This window comes from Rhincodon typus, chromosome 4 (assembly GCF_021869965.1).
Source record: "Rhincodon typus isolate 14 chromosome 4, sRhiTyp1.1, whole genome shotgun sequence".
Classification (NCBI taxonomy): domain Eukaryota; kingdom Metazoa; phylum Chordata; class Chondrichthyes; order Orectolobiformes; family Rhincodontidae; genus Rhincodon; species Rhincodon typus.
Window position 1 is genome coordinate 56,135,908 of NC_063335.1, and position 21,730 is coordinate 56,157,637.

The following is a 21,730-nucleotide window of genomic DNA, read 5'->3' on the forward strand; positions in this document are numbered from 1 at the left end:
GTGGATAGCCAGAGACCTTTTCCCAGGGTGGAAATAGCTATCACGAGGGGGCATAGTTTTAAGGTGATTGGAGGGAGGTTTAGGGGTGATGTCAGAGGTAGGTTCTTTACACAGAGTGGTGGGTGCGTGGAATGCACTGCCAGCAGTGATAGTGGAGTCAGATACATTAGGGACATTTAAGAGACTCTTGGATAGGCTCATGGATGATAACATAATGTAGGATGTGCAGGGTAGTTTGATCTTAGAGTAGGATAATAGGTCGGCACAACATTATGGGCCGAAGGGCCTGTACTGTGCTGTACAGTTCTATGTTCTATGTTCTTCACCAGAGATAATTGCTATTTTAGTTACAGACTCAGTGTAATACAGCACAGGAACAGACCGTTCCATGCCGACTATAATCTCAAACTATATTAGTCCCACCTGCCTACCCCAGCCCATATCCCTCCAAATATTTCTTATTCATGTACTTATCTAAACTGTCTTTTAAACGTTGTAACTATAGCCGTATCCACCATTTCATCTGGAAGTTCATTCTTCACACGAACCACTGTGGAAAAAAACTGCCTCAGCTCTTTTTTTTTTAAAATATTTTTCCTCTCACCTTAATAACATGCTCCTTAGTCTGGAAATCCCCCACTCTGGGGAAAAGACACCTGCCAGTCACCTTATCTATACCCTTCTTTATTTTCTAAACTTCTATAAAGATCACCCCTCAACTTCCTATGCTCCAGTGACAAAAGTCCCAGCCTATCCAGCCTTTCCTTACAACTCAAACCTTCCATTCGTGGCAACTTCCTGGTAAATCTCTTCTGAACCCTCTCCAGCTTAATAATAGACTTCCTGTAACAGGCTAATCAGAACTGGACACAGTAATCCAGAAGAGACCTCACTAAAGTCCTACACAATCACAACATATCATCCCAACATCTATATTCAAAAGTCTGAGCAATGAAGGCAAGCATGCTAAATGCCTTCTTTACCAAAACCTTATCTACATGTGGTGCAAACTTCAAATAATTATGTACCTGAACTCCTGGGTTTCTCCATTCTACAACACTGCCCAAGGCCCTACTTTTAATTGTATAAGTCTTGTCTTTGTTTGTTTTATTAAAACGTAATACCTCGCATTTATCCAAATTAAACTCTATTTCCTTCAGCCCACTGACCCAAGATCCCTTTGCAATCTTAGACAACCTTAACTTTCCATTAAACCACCAATTTTGGTATCATTCGCAAACTTACTAACAACGCTTTCTATATTCTCATCTAAATCATTTTTATATAAATGACAAACAAAATTGGACCCAGCACCACTCCCTGTGGAGCGCCACTGGTCACAAGCCTCCAGTCCAAGAAACAACCCTCCACCACCACTCTCTGTCTCTTGCCATTAAACCAATTTTGAATCCAATTGGCAAGCTCACCCCGAATCGCACGTGGAACCTTGTCAAAGGCTTTACTGAAATCCAAGTAAACAATGTCTAACACTCTGCCCTAGTCAAACTTCCTTCCCTCGCACAAAACCATACTGACTATTCCTAATCATTTCATAGCCTCTCCAAATCCATATAAATCCTGTTGTTCAGAATCGCTTCCAACAACTTACCCACAACTGAAGTCAGACTCGCAGGTCTATAATTCCCAGGCTTCTCCTTACATTCCTTTTAAACAAAGGCACATTTGCCACTCTCCAGTCATTCGGCACCTCACTTGTATTTATCGATGAAACAAATATTTCTGCAAGGGGCCCCGCAATTTCCTCCCTAACCTCCCACAAAGTTCTGGGATATATGGGGTCAGATGCTGGAGATTTATCCACCTTCATATTTTCTAAGACATCCAGCACTTCCTCTGCTGTAATGTGAACTCTTTCCAAAAAAAAAAATCAATATTTATTTTCCTGCATTCTCTAGCCTCTATTTCTTTCTATACAGTAAAAACTGATGCAAAGACGTTCACTTAATATCCCTCCCATCTCCTGAGGTTCAAAATAAATGTGACCTCATTGACCTTTAAGGGGCGTTAAGTTGACTTGCTACTGAGATTCATCAACACGAGTACTCCTTATTTTCCTGTAATACAAACACATTGAGTCACTTTACCAAATTTCTAAATAATTAGAAGTTACTTTCCTCATGGTAGCACCACAATTTATTCATTATTTGGATTAAAACCAGTTACATAAATCCTACCAGAAAAGCTGGCTACAAACTGAGCCAAAGAAATAAAACTCAACTTGTTGAAGTGATTTGATTGTGAAAATGTCCAAAGTTGAACGTTAACATATAATTATAAAGGGATCACTTTAAAATAAAACTAAACAACACTACCTCCTGCCTTTTTCTAGCATCCTTCATGCATAAAAATGAGTGGCAGATGGAGTTTAGTTTGAATAAATGTGAAGTATTTCATTTTGGTAAGACAAACAAGGGGTATTGTTACACAGGTAGACAGGACGGTGAAGGTGGCATTTATTATGCTTGCCTTCATTGCTCAGACCACTGAATATAGGAGTTGGGACGTCATGTTGAGGTTGCACGGCACATTGGCGTGGTCACTTATGCAGCACGGTGTACAGTTCCGGTTGCTTTGCTGTAAGGATAATGTTATTAAATAGGAGAAGGTTTATAAAAGATTTACCAGGATGTGGCCGGGACTGAAGGATGAGAGTTATAAGGAGAGGCTGGATAGGTTGGGACTTTTTGCACTGAAGCATAGGTGATTAAGGGTGGACCTTGTAGAGGTTCTGAATATTGTGAGGGGCATAGATAAGGTGAATAGCCAAGGTCTTTTCCCTAGCGTGGGGGGTTGGGGGGGGGGGGGGGAGCGGGAAGAGTTCAAAACTTGGGGTTATATTTTTCAGGTGAGAGGAGAAAGATTTAAAAGGAACCTGAAGTGTAAATTTTTCCATACAGAGGGTGGTTCGTATGTGAACTGAACTGCCTGGGGAAGAAGTGGTAGATGCAGGTACAATTACAACATTTAAAATGCATTTGGATACATACAAGAACAGGAAAGGTTTAGAGGGATATGAGCCAAATGCAGGCAACTGGGATTAATATACTTTGGGACACTAGTCAGCATGGATGAGTTGGACCGAAGAGTCTGTTTCCATGCTATATGACTATGATTCTGTAACTTTTCATAATCCAAACAAGAAAAATGACTTAGAAGCTAGTCAAGGCTCAGTGAATAACAAGAAAAAAAACGTAAAATATCTTTAATTTACAGTTCCGTAAAAGTAATGAATTAAAAGATACCACTTAGAATTTTAATTAAGGGTGAAAAATCCTCAAAAATGCCCGACACACTGAAAGGCAGCTGAAATAGACAGTGAAAACTGCTGCATGCACTTAGTTGAAATCTTGGAAAGTAATTCATTAAATGAACATTTGTTTACTTTGCCTACCCTGAATAGTTAGCATAATATTCGTAGGTTGAGGTGAAGGAATAGAAACAAGAAGTTCAAAAGGAAATATTGAAAAAGTGTGCAGCTGAGTTGATTCTTATTACCATGGGTGAATTAAGAGGAATTGACTAATCGTACTTTAAATATCTGATGACCCAGCTTTCTCCAAAATTTTATATCAAACTGTTTCCTTTTTTTTTGAACTAAAATTGCTGAAGGGATCTGTAGTATTACTGAATGCTTCCTGTTCTGTAGAAAAAGTTCCAAACACACCTGGCTTAGCAGCACTCAAGCGTTTGAAGCAACAAGGTAAATGAAGAGTTGGGAGAGATGGGAAGAAATAAGAATCAATATGTATGTTAGAATTGTATTGGAGGAACAAGATGTGCCTAAATATTGTTACAAAGCAGCTACTGGGCTTGCACTATTTTACTATTTTTTAAAGCTCTCAACAGCTTATTTCACATTAGAAATTCTGAGCTGATGAGCTTGACAAATCCAATGTGTTTTTGGTCAGTGTCCTATCTTTCACTCTCTGTAAACTTCAACTCATCTAAACCTCTGGATCAATTCCCACTTGCCTATCATTCTGGTACTTCTCTGATCAGATTACCATGTGACAGCCGAATATCTCAAATGTAAAGTTTTGAACTTTGCGTTCATACCCTCTAGAGGTTTTGCCCTCTGTCATTCCCTCCTGATCCTAAAACTCCAAACTCTGTTCCTCTGACTCTTTTGCCCCCCTTTACCATTGACACTTATGCTTTTAGCATCAGGCGCCACATTCTGGAATCTCTTCCCTAATCCCATCCATCCCTGCAGCACTGATGGAATGCTGCATTGAATGGTATTCATCATCCCACTGTTTAAAAATTCCATCTTTGGCCTTTGTGCCGTGTTTAATTGCAGCCCAAGTGGTATACACACTGTCTCCACAGCATTAGGTGCAGTCTTGTGAATGAGATGGTAGTCAAGGTTTCATCCGTCCTTTAGGACAGAGGTGGGAATAAAAGATCCAATGCCAGGGAGCTCAACTGACATTTCTCACAAAACTAAAATCATTGAAACAAGTTATCTGGTCATTTATCCCATTACTGTTTATAGACTTTGCACAAACTGCCTGCCACATATCCCTTCAAAAGTACTTCTTGAGATGATCAGAGTTGTGAAAGATCTTATATAAATGCAAATTCTTCCCTTAATTAACACAGTAAAGGATTGTTTGAATCCTCCCCAGCAGGAAGATAACATTAAGGGCGAATTTGGAAGAGATGCAGGTATTTTATTTGGCACAAATGGAGGTATTTTGGAATTCTAATTTGGATTTTAAAACTAATTGGTGAGGGCCTGGGGACTAATGAAGGTTGATGTTGATCAGTACAATGGGAGATACAGCATTTAGTACAAGGCAGAGTGCTAGCAAAGATAACAGTGGGATAGAGAAGCTATTTAAAGGTTGCAGAAATAATCTTGGAGCGTTTAGGACTAATGCACCAAGCGAGACCAGACATCGAAGATTAAAGTTTGATTAACATGTCCAATGCTGCACTGGCACACTGATGAGAAAGACCTCAAACCCAGCATGAAACTCATGGTCTACAGGCAGCAGTGTTACCAGCCCCTGCTCCATCTCATTGTTCTTGACCTTGCATAGATATCTGAAGTGTGTGTGCAGTTTCACAGAATCTGTGCAGGTTAGAGGGAATGTTGCTACCAGTCCTCCTGTACGTGTCAAAGACGGATAATGGACAACAGATACCTGAAATCCTTTGAGAAATGTCAGTGATGTGTTGCAAAATCCTGCAACTCCAATGGCAGGATGGATGCTTCAGTATCAGTGTTCTGACTCAGGTCAACATCCCCAGCATCGAGGCACTGGTTACTGTCAATCAAATGCATTATTGGGGCCACATCGTCCACACTCCTGACACAAGATTCTCAAACAAGCTCTGTACTCTGAGCCACATCAGCAGAAATGATCAGCAGGAGGGAAAAGGAAATGCTTCAAGGACATCCTTACATCTTGAATCGGTGTTCTCTGGTTACTGATGCTTGTACTGCGAGAAAGTTTCCTCTATTTAATCTACCTATGCAAGATCTTAAACAACTCTACTGCTTCTCCCCGAAACATTCTCTGCTTTAAAGGTTAACCTCTGATCTTCTCCAGACTCTCCATGACACTGACTTTGTTAATCCCTCGAATTACTGTATTGAAGTTCTTCTACAATCTCTTGAATTGTCAGAATTGAAGACAGTATTGTGGCCAAGTCTGAACTAGTTTTATGAACGTTTAGCATAACCGACTCATTCTTGAGTCTATGACCCTGTTAGAAAGCCAATAGTACCATGGGATATTTCAAACAGCTTCTTAATTTGTTCTGCCACCTTTAAGAATTTGATGATACGTAACCCCAAATAGTTCCCCTGCACCCACTTTACATTACCTCTTCTCATTCGTCTAACCCAAAATATCATGCATAGTATAACTTCTGCATTAAATTTCCTCTGCCAGGTGACTGTCGATTTCACTAGGTTATCTATGCTCTCCGTTTACTATCTTCTTACGTTTTCAGGTTTCATATTATTGGAAAATTTTGAAACATTACTCTTAACATCCCACTGATCATTAATAGACATCAAAACAAGATCCTAATTCTAACCACTGCAGAACACTACAAAGTGTTTTCCTCCAGTCAACCATTCATTATTACTTTCAACTTCAACAAAATTTTTTTAAAAGCAAGATATTTTCCAATCAACCTGTTGTTGTACACCTCTAAAGTTAATGTTAAATTTTATATTTTTCTAAGTACTAATTAGCTATGTCTCAGATTCCAGTGCTGATGAAAAGGTCATCAACCGGAAACTGTGGGGTCAACAGTAAATCCAGCATGACAAGCAGTAAGTTGCGAGTGTTATGGATTGCGGCAAGGAAACTAAGTGTCAGATCAAGCAGTCAAATAATTTTTATAGCACTGATTCATGTCAGAAGGAGCTGGATACCTGCTTATGACTGGCTGCCATCACTCACTAGACTCATGCTAATAGGCCTTCTGACACGTGATCTCTCTAATCTCTCTCTCTCCACCCCTAAAATTTCTGAACTGACCTAAATATTACTGCACGGTATCATTTTCCTCCCAACTGCTGGTCCAAGCATCACCACCGTATAGTTTTTTTTTAAAAAAAGAGAGATACTGATAGATGACATTACTGCTTTATTGGAATAATCGTATCACCAATCCACAAGGTTACTTAATGTATTGAGAGCTTTCAGTTTTATTTACCAGGGAGAACTCTGCTCCTTTTCAGAGTGAAAAGCAATTTTTTTTCCCCCATTCACTCAACACAAAGCTGCTTGGTGAAAATGTGAAATATGCACATTTGCAGATGACACAGAACTTAGAAGTAATGTAAACTATGAGGAGGAGGACAGTGTAGAACTCCAAAAGGACATCGTCAAGTTCAAAGGAGTGGGTAGAGAGGTTGCAGCTGAGGTTTAATGTAGAGAAGTGTGAGGTAACAAATGTTGGCAGGAGGAACATTGAAAGATGATAAAAATTCGTGGGTACAATTCTAAAGGGATGCAGGAGCACAGGGATCTGGATGTACATGTACACAAATCATCAGAAGTGGTGGGTAGAGAGAGCAGTAAATAAAGTAAACAGCATCCTTAGCTTTATTAATAGGGACATGGAGTAAAAGAACAATGTGGTCAATATTAACTTTGTCTCAAACATAAGGCTCAGCTGGAGTATTATGCACTATTATAAGAAGAATGTGGATGCATTGGAGGGAATGTAGGAGCGAAAGACAAGAATCCTTCTAGCCATGAGAAATTTCAGTTTAGAATTGACTGAAGAGGATGGGACTGTTCCACTCAGAGAAGATGGCTAAGATGAGATCTGATAGAGGTTTTCAAAATCACGAGTGGGCTGGATAGAATAGATAGGCACAAACTGTTCTCTGCTTGTGTAAAGGAACAAGAAGAGGACACAGATCGAGTGATTTGCAAAAGAAGCAAAGGTGATGCAAGAAAATTGTAAGTTGTTAGGGTACGGAATGCATTGCCTGAAAGTGTGGTGGCGGCAAGTTCTATTAAGGCATTCAAGAGGGCAATGGACAACGACTTGGATAAAAGTAATGTGCAAAGATTTGGGCAGATAGCAGGATATTACCTAGTACCAACAGTGTTCATTCGAAGAGCTGGAGCAAGCACAATGGGCTAAATGGCCTTATTCTGTGTCATAACACTTCTGTGACTGATTCTGTGATGTACAGCATGTAGTCAAGAAAGCTGTTGTGACGCTATCTTTTATAACGAAAAGGAATTGAACTTAAAAAGGGTGTTATGCTTCAGTTATATAGGGCATTAGTGAGAACACATCTTGAATACTGTGCATAGTTTTGGTGTCCTAATTTAGGAAAGCATACAAATGTGTTAAGAGATGGTTCACAGTAGGCTTACCACCTTGATACCTGGAACGTGCAGTTGTTTTAAAAGGACATTTTTCAACACAATGGGCTTGTTTCCATTGGAGTTTAATAAAGTGAGGAGTGGCTTTTTAATTAAAGCGTGAGAAAAGGATGTTACCTCTTGTGCACCAGACCAGAATTTGGAGGCAGTGTTTTCAAATTAGGGTTGCTCTTTCAGACCAGAGAGGAGGAGAATTTTTCTCTGAGGGTTGTGCAACTTTGGAACTCTCTGCCTCAGAAGATGGTTATTGAATAGGTTTAAGACTGCTTGCAAAAATTTTATTCAGCAGGGGAACCAAAAGTTATTGAAAGAAGATGGGAATGTGAAACCCAAAGCACAAACTGATCACGCATGAACTAATTAAATGGTGGAACAAGCTCGAAGGGCCAAATAATCTACTTTTGCTCCTATTTCGTATGTTTGTATTATTAATTCAATAGAAAGCCATTTTTGCCCCTTCAAAATGTTTTGTAACAAGAAAACAACAGTATTCCAAAGCCACAAGTAAGTTGTATAACTATTTTAACACCTAACTTTTTTTTCCCCCACACCAAAATTGTTGCTAGCAGCATCCTGGAGATTAATCCTCAATTCCAGGAGGTTACAGATTGATTGACTGATGGTCACGTGTACCGAAATACAGTGAAAAGCTTTGTTTATGAGCAGTACAGGCAGATCACAACAAAGGATGTACAGATCAAAAAGACTTAGAGGCGTACAGATTACATTATTTGAGGCTAGAGTCCATTCATCAGTCTGATAATGGCCAGAAACAAGCCGTTCCTGAACTTGCTTATGCATATGTTCAGGCTTCGGTATATTCTGCCTGAAGGAACAGGTTGTAAGAGGTCATTATCAGGGTGTAATGGGTCTTTGATGATGGGCAAGCTTGGACAGTTGGCAACCCGAAGTATGGCTGAGTGTTTCTTGCTACTTGTCCTCTTAATTCCCCTTGTTCCCACTCTGACCTGTCCACGGCCTGTTACAGGGTTTCATAGGAACAGGAGTAGGCTATTCAGCCCCTCAAATCTGTTTCAGCATTCAAGGAGATCGTGGCTGATTTGGGACTTAACTCCACATACCTGCTTTAACCCATATCTCTTAACACCTTCACTTGGCAAGAATGTTTCCATCTCAGATTTAAAATTAATAATGGATCCAGCATCCATTGTCGTTTATGGAAGAGAGTTCCAAACATCTCCCACCTTGTATGTGAAAGTGCTTCTCAACATCTCTCCTAAGCGGACTGTCCCCAATTCTCAGACTATGCCCGTAGTTCTAGAATCCCCAACCAATGGAAATAGGTAATCTTTATCAACCCTAACTTTCCCTGTTAATATCTTGAAGGCTTTGATCAGATTACTCCTTAACCTTCTAAACTCCAGAGAAATCTAGAGTTTCAATCATTAATTCCAAAGACACTGGTACTGAAGAACTGTTCGTCAGTTTGACAAATGATCTTTGATAGAAGCTACTATTTATGAAACAACTTCTCTGGAATTACCCCATCAAATTATTGTTTGTAAATTAAAAATTTACTTCATTAATTCAGGAAAATCAGTAATAACTGTCAAATTCGCACTTTAAGACAGTAATTTTCAAAAGGATTATGCCTGAGCAGGCTTGCTTTCTTTTGTAACATTCTTCCCAGTGCAATCCTTGAATATTACCGACTAACCTCAGAATGATACCATTGTATTAGGTACAATGTAATCATATTCCTTTTGAATCTGCCAAGCAAAAAAAAAGGTCATTTTACTCTAATTAAATCACAGCCTTCTCTTTTGCACATCAATCAACAAGGAACTCCAATTTCAATTACCAGTTAAATAAAAGTATTCATCTCCATCCAGTCAATTTCATTTCTCCCCCAAGTCTGCTTAAATAGCTGCTTCTGTCTTAATAAATCCTGTCTCATTCTTTTTACTGAAAATGTCAAAACAATCTAAATTGTGAGGGCTTTTATTATAATTAAAAGCAATGATTTTCTTTAATTCAATTTATTTAAGAAGAGGAAATTGCTGCTGATCAAGTACAATTGCAATGCTTCTCTAGACAAAAAAAACAAAAGAACATCAATAAAGTAATTTATGAAAGCCTTCACAATATGGGCAACAAAGTGGGAGTCTTTTTTGCTAGATAATCAGTAGGTTATCAGGCCAGAAAACGCTGCCAAAATGCTGATAAGAATGATGTGCAGGTATATTTTTCATGGTTATTAAACACAGCAATTGTAAGTCAATCACAGTTATAGTTTCAAGGCTTTAGTCATTTAATTCAGTCAAATCTGTCGTTTGACAAGTGTTTCGAAGGAAATATGATATCCCTAATAGAACAAAAAAGTGAACCAGTTAAAATTTTATGACAGCCTGGTTTCATGGTAATCATTACTGATCCTAGTTTTACATCCAGATTTTACTTAATTGCTTGATCTTCAATTTCTCAGTTACCATTATGGAATTTGAATTTGCAAGTCTATCAGAAAGAATGTGCGGGCATTGGACAGGTGAAATTCTCAGGCATTCAAGACATTCCGGCCAAAACCTCCCTGTACGAGAGCAATGTCACAGTCTTCTGCTTGAATCCATGGTCGGTGCGCAGACCAATAACATCTGTGGCTAGCTTGAATCCATTTCAGGAACAAAAGGTAAATCATGGCAAAAACAAGGCCATATTGTTTTTTGGGAATAAAGCTGATTGCCAATTTGTGCCAGTCATCGGATCAGATTATCAGACAGTGCTGGGGACATAATTGGGAAGAAGTATTGTTTGGAGGAGCACGTAGCTATGGTGAAACTAAAACTGGCTATGTGGGACAGACACTCCCAATCTATTGTGGTAACAACATAGTCATAAAGTTGTAGTTGGTGTTGCTGAGGAAATCACAGTTCTGGGCCCATTCTGATTCATGGGCCATAGGAGTCCCTTTAGCTTTCGTCAGTTTTGTATGAAGGTCGAAAATGGACCATTTCAAAGTGACTCAAACGTCAGGCACTTCAATCACTGTTTTTTAAAAATTATTTAGATTTTGTGCCCTGAGCAATATAGTGGCATATTGCAAGACAATTTTGTTTTTAAAAAAAAGCATATTTTAAATATTTATTTACATAACTTGCGCTGTACTGTTCTATGTACTATGTTCTATAACTCAATGTAGAAAAATATCCTAAAGATGATTGACAGGAAACAGATAATTTTTGTCGTACATTTTGACAATGAATACTTAAAGCTATTGCTATTGAAGCGTTTGATCCAGGAGTAACTGCTTGAAGTTGAAACCTGAACATGTACAGGCAGTCCACTTTCAAATAAAGTATGACATTTTTAGGAACTAATGTAATGAAATTACCAAAGACTGTCCAAACTCCAGGGCCAAACCTTGCTGAGTAGTATATTTTGCAGAATATGCTGTTACTTAGATTTTATCCTGTATTATTCAGCTCAAAATTTCTCTATGGCATAGCCTGATTCACAATGTCAATAAGAATGGATGTGACAAGGGCAACAGGTCATTTAAGACCTCCATGAATGGCGAGTCCAATAATCTACTTCCTTCACTGTTAATGATCAAGAATACAGGAACAACTTAAAGGCGCAAAGTGAAGTGGGTGAATTAAAAGTCAAATCAGACACTGAGGCAAAAATAAAGAGAAGAGAAAGAACAAACAATGGCTTGAGACAGGAAGACTGAAGATAGAAAAATAATGTAAAAAAAATAAGTGCCCCAGAGGAATTAACTTCATAAATTTTAAGACTGAGCATCAACCTGTAAATTCTTCCAACACATACCAATGGTAGGTTGCAAGAACGTAACTCATTAAATTAATTGTTTTTCAAAAAGTACAAACAGACATCTCTTTACTTGGGTGATGGATTACAACTCGGGGTGGCTCAGTAGTTAGCACTGCTGCCTCAAGCACCAAGGGCTTGGATTCGATTCCAGCCTCAGGTGACTGTCTGTGTGGAGTCTGCACGGGTTTCCTCCCACAGCCCAAAGATGTGCAGACTAAGTGGACTAGCTATGCTAAATTGCTCATATAGTGTCTAGGATGGGAAATGCGAGGTCAGAGTAGGGCATAGGTCTGGGTGGGATGCTATTCAGAGGGTTGGTGTAGACTTGATAGGCCGAATGGCCTGCTTCCACACTGTAGGGATTCTACGATACAAATGTGGAGCAGGAATAGGCCATTAAACCCTTCAGGTCTGCTCCACCACATTCATAGAGTTCATGGCTACCTACTCTTGATGAGGTCTCACCCCCATGCTTAATATGACTCTCTCTACTGTTTCAAAGACTCAAAGACTCTTTTCAAAGACTCTTTCTGAAAAGGTGGCGGAAGCAGAGTTCCAAAGACTCACGATTCTTAGAAAAAAAATCCAACCTTATTTTTGAGAATGGGCGTCCCATAATTTTAAAGAGTAATCCCTAGTTCCACATTCTCCCACAAAGAGGAAACATCCTTTCACATATACCCTGTCAACACCTCTCAGGATCTTGTGTGTTTCAATCAAGTCAACTCTTATTCTTCACTTAGTGGATACGAACCTTGCCACACCAATATTTTCTTACAAGACAACCCACTCATTTCAGATAAACTTTTTCTGATCTACTTCCAACATATCTGCATCCTTCCTTAAATAAGGCAACTAATACTTAGCACAGTATTCCAAATAGGGTGGGGTTGTTCCTAACTAGGGGGCATTTTTTTTTAATAAGGTGAGAGGAGAAAGATTTAAAAAGGACACATTGGGACAAATTTCTTACACTGTGAGTAATTGGTGTGTGTGGATTGAACTGGCAAAGAAAGTGGTGGATATAGGTACAGTTACAAACTTTAAAAGATATTTTGATAAGTTAATGAACAGGAAAGGTTTGGAGGGATATGGGCCAAGCGCAGGCAGATGGGACTATTTTAGTCTGAGAACATGGTCGGTATGGACTGGTTGAACTGAAAGGTCCATTTGCATGCTGTATGACTTTGTGTGATCTCATCAATGAGAATATACCCCTCTACTTTTGTATTCAATTCCTTATCCTTATCCAATTCAAAGCTTAACAGGACTTGCAGCTTCTCAATCTTGCTTCTCCAGCTACTTTCTCTAACTTCCAAGAGGCATAGAGCAATGGGTTCCTACTTATAACATCTCTGGCTTATTGGTTAAAAGCCACAACTTCAGAGCAACTAATGAGGGGAAATAAACTGGATTTCTTCAAGCTTCAAGGAGGTTGAATGCTGACCTCAGAGGTTTATAAAATCATGAGGGATATAGACAGAGTTAAAGGGAGGTGCCTTTTCTCTAGGATGGGGAATTTCAAGACTAGGGGGCATATTTTTAAGGTGAGAGGAGCAAGATTAAAAAAAAGACATGAGGGGCAAACATTTTACACAGAGTGGTTCGCATGTGGAATGAATGTCTTGAGGAAGTGGTGGATGCGGACACAGTTACAACATTTAAAAGACAGACACTTAGATAAGTACATGAATAGGTAAGGTTTGTAGGGATATGGGCCAAGAGCAGGCTTGAGGGACCACTTTAGTTTGGGATTATGTTCGGCATGGACTGGTTGGACTGAAGGTTCTGTTTCCATGCTGTATGACTATGAGTCTATGGAGGTGGTTCACAGTTGTTGGCACACTGGAGGCCTTTGTTATCAACATCTGGTCATCATTCCATAGACAGAATCAGCTAGCTACTTGTTGCCAGCCAAATCATACTCCCTAATTCTGGCACAACTGCAACTAAACCTCCCTCACTGCATGAACAAATGTTTTTACTTTCAATCAGAGATGAACTTTACTCTGCTATTAACACCTACAGTGGACCAATTTTTTGATTTTTTTTCCCCTCTATTAACGTTCCCCTTCACCGGTTTTCTGTGGCGCCTTTGATTGCTAATCTCCCTTGTCCTCTTAACCATTCCTTGGTGTTCCACTTGCCTCTTCCACTTATTTCAAAAACAAAATCTATTGCATTTCCACCTCTCTTTAGTACTGAAGAAGAGCTATGTTGGACTCCAAGTATTAACACTGTTGCTCTGTGGTGTTACTACCAAGCCTGCTGAATTTCTGCACCGTTCTCTGTTGCCGTTTCAGATGGCAGAATTTTGTTTTTATTTTTACAGAACTATCTCCAGGTTATGGAGATCATGTCTAGTCTGGTTGGAATCATATCATATACTGGATAAAGTCATAATATCTTCAGTTTTTATTAGGTATCAAATAGTTCTAAAATGATCAACTGATCAAATAACATAGTTGCTATCCTAACAGATGCACTTCGACCTAAGTATTTCTGGAGCTTTTTGTTTTAATTTCAGATTTTAAGCTTTTGCAGCATTTTGCTTTTACATGTTTGGATTCAAAATCTACAAATTATTGATTCTTTTATCATACATTAACATTTTAAAGCACTGAAATTGTACCACAAAACAGAAGCAATTGGGTCTTGAAATATTCCACACTTTGGAACAGCTTGAAGGTACTCAAAAGTTTGCAAATTAATGTTTGTTAACAAGTTGGACTAGTGACTTATAGGTACTTACACACAATTAGATGTGTTTTCCAATTTTCCACTACAATTCATACCCATTGTACAAAATGAACCGTTGCAATTTTATATAAGAATTCTCTATAGCATTCCTTAAAACTTTGTGATATCATATATAACCAGATAAGCAAACCGAGGATTACTGTATAACACTAGTAAATCAGGAATTAGTCATCATGTAAATTCATTTTAGAATGAATACTGGGAGAAATCTTTTCAAATACTGTAACTTACCACACCAAGCTTTTCAGAAGCGTTAGCCTTCCACAAACGGATATTCATTTCATCAGAACCACAAAGTATATACTTGTTATCAGCAGACCACTTTATACACATGACGTGCTGCATACGTTTTGTATGGTACACCTCCCTAGAAGATAAAATTGTCATATTTATCAAAACATGATGCTAACAAAGACAGAAAGCCTAAAGTGGATCAATAACACAGAAATAAATCAACACACAGTGGGTGCTCCTATAGGTGAGGGCAACATAAAATGCTAAATGCATCAACTTTAGAATAATGAATGGCACATTTTCTCAAAATAGCATGTCCATGTCAGGAATTTTACAACCTAAACCACATAAGAACACTAAGTACACAAATTGGCATCCTTACTGTAGCACTACAATAAGTTAAAATAACTGGAATGTAGTTCATATGTAAGACAAAACATATATATGGCAAAGAGTATTTATTAACACAGTTAGAACCAATAAAAATGGAAATTTCTGAAATCAGACGAGGAAAATGAGTTAACATTTTCCAAGTTGGCATTAAATGGTTTCATATTAAGTTCAGATAACAGCAAATTTAAACAAGTGCCACTTTCATCTGATTCTGAACAATTCAGGATTCGTTAAAAGTAATCTTGAGTAAATACAATGACATTTTGTTTTGTCTAAAGTATATCTGTGAATACTTCTTACATTCAGGTATAGTGCCTTTAGCTTTAACTTTTTCAGGCAGTCTCCTGAGGCACTAATAACTTATTCCTTTCTGTTATCCTTAATGTCCTTCCTGACCCACCTGACATACTTTACACAAAGCCTTGCTTGGTTGTAGATCAAACTTCTAAAACTACTCTTCCCCCACCATTATTAGTGTAAAGCCCCATGTAATGAAATCAAAACAAAATAAATCTAACAAATGTACTTGTCAAAATTGAACAATTTAAAAAATTAAGTTTAAGATTAAATACCTCACTAAGTAATTAGAATTGTATACAGAATGATCTAGGACTTTCCTGTTGAACGACAAACATCAAATTCTGTTGATTTTAGTCCCAGAAATTTATACCTCTCAAATTCTAAACACCTAGTTATAAGGAGGTTATTTTATTCAAAGCAGCACACACAATTGATAGTACTCGGTGGCAGGATGTGTAGAAGTTCACTTTTCTTAAATCTTAATCCAACTATAAATCGATCATCAGAACTAAAGTATCATTAAGTAAATACATGCAAACCTCACCATATTATTTTATGCATTTAGGATGTTGTCAAATGCTACTTTAGGGGATTAGAAATTTCGTGACATGGTTTTGACTGCTTGCCATGTTGTCTGTTGTTGTTTACCTTAATGCTAATTTAAATCTCCACCCCATTCAAACTATGTCTTCCCTAATTTCTGCCTCTAACATTATACAGATGAAATATAATTGATGCTATAGAAGGGCACATCTTCCTTTGATTAAAACTTTATGACTCAATATTATCAAAAAAATTTCAGATGAAATCAGTGTCCGCATTTCTTCAAAGAGCCAAAGCTTGTAATGATTCTCCGAACTACTCTAAACTGATCCATCAAGTTGAATTTGATGATCAGCACTGAAGCAATGGCGCCCACTGCTAAATGTAAAGAACTGTTCTAGCAATCACTGTGGAATAGTCTTCTCCTTTCTCAATGGAAGTTTAACTCTGGCACAGAGATCAATCCAACACAGCAATGTCAGCAAACAGGATAAGTAGCAAATGACTATGAAACATTTCACAATGAACATTTTTAAATTGTTCAATTTGGACAAGTACATTTGTTAGATTATTTTGTTTTGATTTCATTACATGGGGCTTTACACTAATAATGGTGAGGGAAGAGTAGTTTTAGAAGTTTGATCTACAACCAAGCAAGGTTTTGGGTAAAGTATGTCAGGTGGGTCAGGAAGGACATTAAGGATAACAGAAAGGAATAAGTTATTAGTGCCTCAGGAGACTGCCTGAAAAAGTTAAAGCTAAAGGCATTATATCTGAATGTAAGAAGTATTCACAGATATATTTTAGACAAAACAAAATGTCGTTGCATTTGCTCAAGATTACTTTTAACGAATCCTGAATTGTTTAGAATCAGATGAAAGTGGCACTCGTTTAAATTTGCTGTTATCTGAACTTAACATGAAACCATTTAATGCCAACTTGGAAAATGTTAACTCATTCTCCTCGTCTGATTTCACAAATTTCCATTTTTATTGGTTCTAACTGTGTTCATGAAATACAACTGAACTTCACTTTTGAAAATAATGAGGACAACTAAATATACTCATAGAAAACAAAGTTTTCATACAAATTAAATGACTGCTTTAAATTAACATTCATCCCCAAAATGTAGCATCCTTCATCAGAACAACTCCTTAAATATTTTTTAACTTATAAATTTAATATAATCACTTTAAAACAATAACAAATTCAGATTGTTTTACTTTTTTTTTTTAATTATTTTTGATTAACTCATGGAATAGTACACTGTTGGAAATTTCAGCCTTAGGGAAGCAATTTATCCAGACTTAGGCATTAAACAATCATAAAGGCAAAAGAGAAGGCTATTTCATCCATCAGGTTTATAGGTTTTCTATGAAGCAATCCAATCAGCCCCATTACCCACTCTATCCATGCAAGTTTATTTTCCTCAAGTCTAATTCAATTTACTTTTGAAACCATTGATCGCCTCCGCTTCTAGGCCATCATCCCTTCAGGTTGCTCAACTACTGCATAAAAGTTCTTCTTCACATCTCCTGCATATCATGTAAGGTAGATTTTTGATAGAAAAAGGAAGTCATGGGTTACTAGGGGCTAGCAGAAGATTGGACCCAAAGTTACAACTAAGTTAGCCACAAATGGTGGAACAGGTTTGAAGGGACAAATGGCCTCCTCCTTTGCTTACGTTCAAGTTCCTAAAAATATTAAATCTGCTTTTCTAAGCCCCTTTAACAACTAGCCAATGTGAACAGATTTTCTCTGTCTACCTTATGCAAAGGTATACAAATCTTTTGAGAGATTGTCCCTTAATCTAACTGGCTCAAAAAGAGAACAACTTCAGATTCTCCAACGTAATCATGTAGCTAAAAACTCCTCATCCCTGGAACTGTTCTGGTAAGTCTCCTCTGCTCCCCCTCAAAACTTTCACATCTTTGCTGAACTTCAGTAACCAGAACTGGATACAATAATCCTAGTTGAGTCCTTACTAGAGCTTTATAAATGTTTAGCATAACTTCAGAAGTTCTATGAAGCCAAAGATCCCTTATGTCTTCCTAATAACTTTATCAAAATATCTCACCACCTTCAAAGTTCTATGCATATGAACAGTGACTGCGCACCCTTTAGAAACGCGCCTCTAAATGCAACGGCATATTAGTGATCCATAAAGTCTTGTAGGCTATCTCACTTTTACATAGTAACAAACCAACACCCCGCTACCCCATGCTTTAAGCGCATAGTATATGAATGCAGCTTTTTGTAAGATTAATGGCCTGGAGTCTGCGGTCAGCGGTGAATCGAGGCATTCACAGACTTTGAAGTAAGCCTCGCTAAGAGATCTCGTTATCTCTGAGATCTTAATCATCATTGTCATGTGGTGGTACAACAACTGATTGCTTCATTTGTTACTGGGCATTCCTGGTGTGAAGGTGATCAATCTACTCAAGCAGCCAATCACAAGAAATAGCTTCACAGAAATCCCTTGCCCAATCAAAACAGAAAACAAAAAGCAACAAAGTAACAGCATTTTCAAAAATTTATTTGTAAAGAACAAATTAAAGAATAGGGTACAAACATGGGGTGAAGACACGAGTTAAAAAATTCTGTAAAATCTTACCTAATAATTAACTTAAAGGTACAGGTAGTGGCATTGTAACAATGTCACTGAACTAGTAATCAAGAGGATCAGGTTAATAGTTCGACTAAATCTGGACTGTCAAGTCAGTGTCAGTAATAGTGATCATTAAACAATCATATGTTCTTACAAAAGTCGATTTGGTTCACTACATTCTTAATGAGGGAAAGCTGCTATCCTTTCCTATAAAGGGTTGACCTACAATGTGACTCCAGGCAAAGTCATATGTTAGACTCTTAAAAATGGTTTACAAAACCATTCAGTTCAAGGAAAACTGGGATGGGCAGCAATGCTGGACTCATTAGCAACACCCACATCCCATTAAATGACAGAAAAAAAAACAATACAGGTCATTTAAACTTTCTTAATCACTTTGTCCTTATAAACCCAGTAACAGGTGATTGAATAAAGTTTAACTTTTTAAAATGGGGTTCTGACAACACTGCGGGAGCAAAAGAGGGAGGCTCTCACTCATTTCAAATGATTGCTGACTCAGAGGAAATTTTACAGCACAGCCCAATTGCCTGTAAGTGGCACTCAAATTAAAAGGTTGCTTTTCAGAATGGGAGCTTGTGACCAGTGCTAGGTCCACTGCTATTCGTGATTTATATAAATGAATTGGGTGTCAACATAGGAGGTATGGTTAGTAAGTTTGCAGATGACACCAAAATTGGGGGTGTAACGGACAGCGAAGAAGGTTACCTCAGAGTTCAGCAAGACCTTGATTGCATGGGCCAATGAGTGGCAGATGGAGTTTAATTTAGATAAATGTGAAGGGCTGAATTTTGGAAAGGTAAATCAAGGCAGGACTTATACTGTTAATGGTAAGGTCCTGAGGAGTGTTGCTGAATGAAGAGACCTTGGAGTGCAGGTGCACTGTTCCTTGAAAGTAGAGGCGCATGTAGACAGGATAGTGAAGAAGGCATTTGGCATGCTTGCCTTTATTAGTCAGTGCATTGAGTATAGGAGTTGGGATGTCATGTTGTTCCTGTACAGGACATTGGTTAGGCCACTTTTGGGGTACTGCTTTCAATTCTGGTCTCCCTGCTATAGGAAGGATATTGTGAAACTTGAAAGGGTTCAGAAAAGATTTACAAGGATGCTGCCAGGATTGGGGTGTTTGAGCTAAAGGGAGAGGCTGAATAGGCTGGGGCTATTTTCCCTCAAGTGTTGGAGCCTGAGGGGTATCTTTATAGAGGTTTATAAAATCATGAGGGGCATGGCTAGGATGAACTGCCAAGGTATTTTCCGCAGGGTATTAGAGTCCAAAACTAGAGGGCATAGGTTTAAGGTGAGGGGGAAAGATTTAAAAGGGATCTAAGAGGCAACTTTTTCACTTAGAGGGTGGTGCGTGTATGGAATGAGCTGCCAGAAGTGGTGGAGATTGGTACAATTAGAATATTCAAAAGGCATCTAGATGGGAATATGAATAGGAATAGTTTACAGGAATATGGGCCAAATGCTCACAAATGGGACCAGATTAATTTCGGATGTCTGGTCGGCATGGACAAGTTTGGACCAAAATGTCTGTTTCCATCCTGTACAGCTCTATCACTATAATTCTAATGCCCTCTTGAATGCCACTAATGCATCTGCCTCCAACACACTTTCTGACTGTGATTCAGTCAAGTGGTTGGGTTAGAAGCAGCATCCAGGGCATAGAGAAAGTATTTTATAGACAATGTGAATGCCGACTTTGCTCATCAGTATGATTTCAATCTCTGGAATCCATACAGGATTTCAAATTGACATTGTTATCCTTCAACACAGCCTTAAAGCCAGGATCAGTCAGCTACTTCCCATGGGCTGCGCTGGCAATTGCAATTTGTTATCAATGGCATCACCTCCTTCCCAGTTAGTTGACGGCTGAATCTTCACCACAGTCTGCCCTGTTCTGCCTTATGCAAAGATACAATGGATTGATGCAATTAACCGGTCATCCATTTTCTCCTTGCTTCCATCTACTATTCTTTCCCTCCATTCTTCCTTCCAGTAATTATCTTTATCTATACTAATGATGTGAAAAATTCCATATTATTCTCTGATGTTACACACTATTTTGTCCCATCATTTCCAGCAGTTCCTCATTAGTTTTTCTGTTTCTGTACAAAGTGAGCATCACCCTATTTGTCCAAATTTTAAAACACATTCTCTCACAAATTTAGGTACAGCCATATAGACAAAAATTTGTTGCCCATCCCGAGTTATTTGAGGTGGCAGCAGTGAGTCACCTCCTTGAACTGCTACAGTCCACGTGGTGTAAGTATACCAACAGTGCTGTTAGGCAAAGATTTCCAAGATTTTGACTCAACGACAATGAAGAAACAGCAATATAGTTCCAAGTTAGATAAGAGGAAAGTATTGCAGATCTGAAATAAAAAGTGCAACAGAAACTCAACAAGTCAAGCAACAGCCACAAGTAGGGAGACTTACCATGTAGAATCAAATATAACTCTACCACAAAAAACTGAAGAGGGCTGGAAAACTATTACTTTATGTTATTGACAGAGGGAACAGGAACAGCAAGTGACATACAGATGGTGAGGGCTCGCAGAGCAGAACATGAGCTGACAGAAGGTAAGTGATATAGATAAGGAATACGTGCTAGTAGTAGAAATAGTAGATTTCTACACTGAATAGTAGAAAGTAGGTCACTTTGCAGAGGGTGAATGCATGCAAATGAGACATGATGGGATAGGGAAGGGGAGGAAGACATTTTATCAAAATGGAGAACGGTGTTCATCTTCTGAAGTTGTTGTACTGAAACGTGGGTCTTAAAAACTACAAAGTGCGTAAATCAGTGCTGCTCCTCCAGCTTGCACGTACTGCTTGTACTTTGCTGGAGCACTGTAGCAACTATAGCACAATAGCAAGTCAGTGTGTTGAAAAGGCAATAGTTAGGATGTTGACTTGGATGAAGAGGCTGAATGTATGGTTGATACCTTTGCGTCATCAGCAAACGTAAACAGGAAAGTAAGTTGAGAGGAGGGCATGAGGAGGATGCAGATAGGTGAAAGGTCAAAAATGTGGGAGATGAAGCATAATGTGGCAAACTATGAACTTGTTCACTTTCCCAGAAGAAATGAAATGCAGTCTCTTATTCAAACAGAGACAGTGCACGAGAGTGACTGCAAAATGCTGAGATATAGCGGGATCTGGTACATGCATCATAAAACATCGAATGCAG

At 38.4% G+C, this 21,730-nt stretch overlaps 1 protein-coding gene across 1 annotated transcript in view; it reads right to left on the reverse strand.

The window, feature by feature from the left end:
• Positions 1–10,170: 10,170 nt before the first annotated feature.
• Positions 10,171–21,730, reverse strand: part of dcaf13 (ddb1 and cul4 associated factor 13) — a 39,258-nt gene continuing 27,698 nt past the window's right edge. Inside the window, exons 9-10 of the mRNA XM_048596115.1 lie at positions 14,673–14,808; positions 10,171–10,215 (exon numbers count right to left, since the gene is read on the reverse strand). Coding sequence (XP_048452072.1) covers positions 10,171–10,215; positions 14,673–14,808 — 181 coding nt within the window. The remainder of the gene's footprint in view (positions 10,216–14,672; positions 14,809–21,730) is intronic.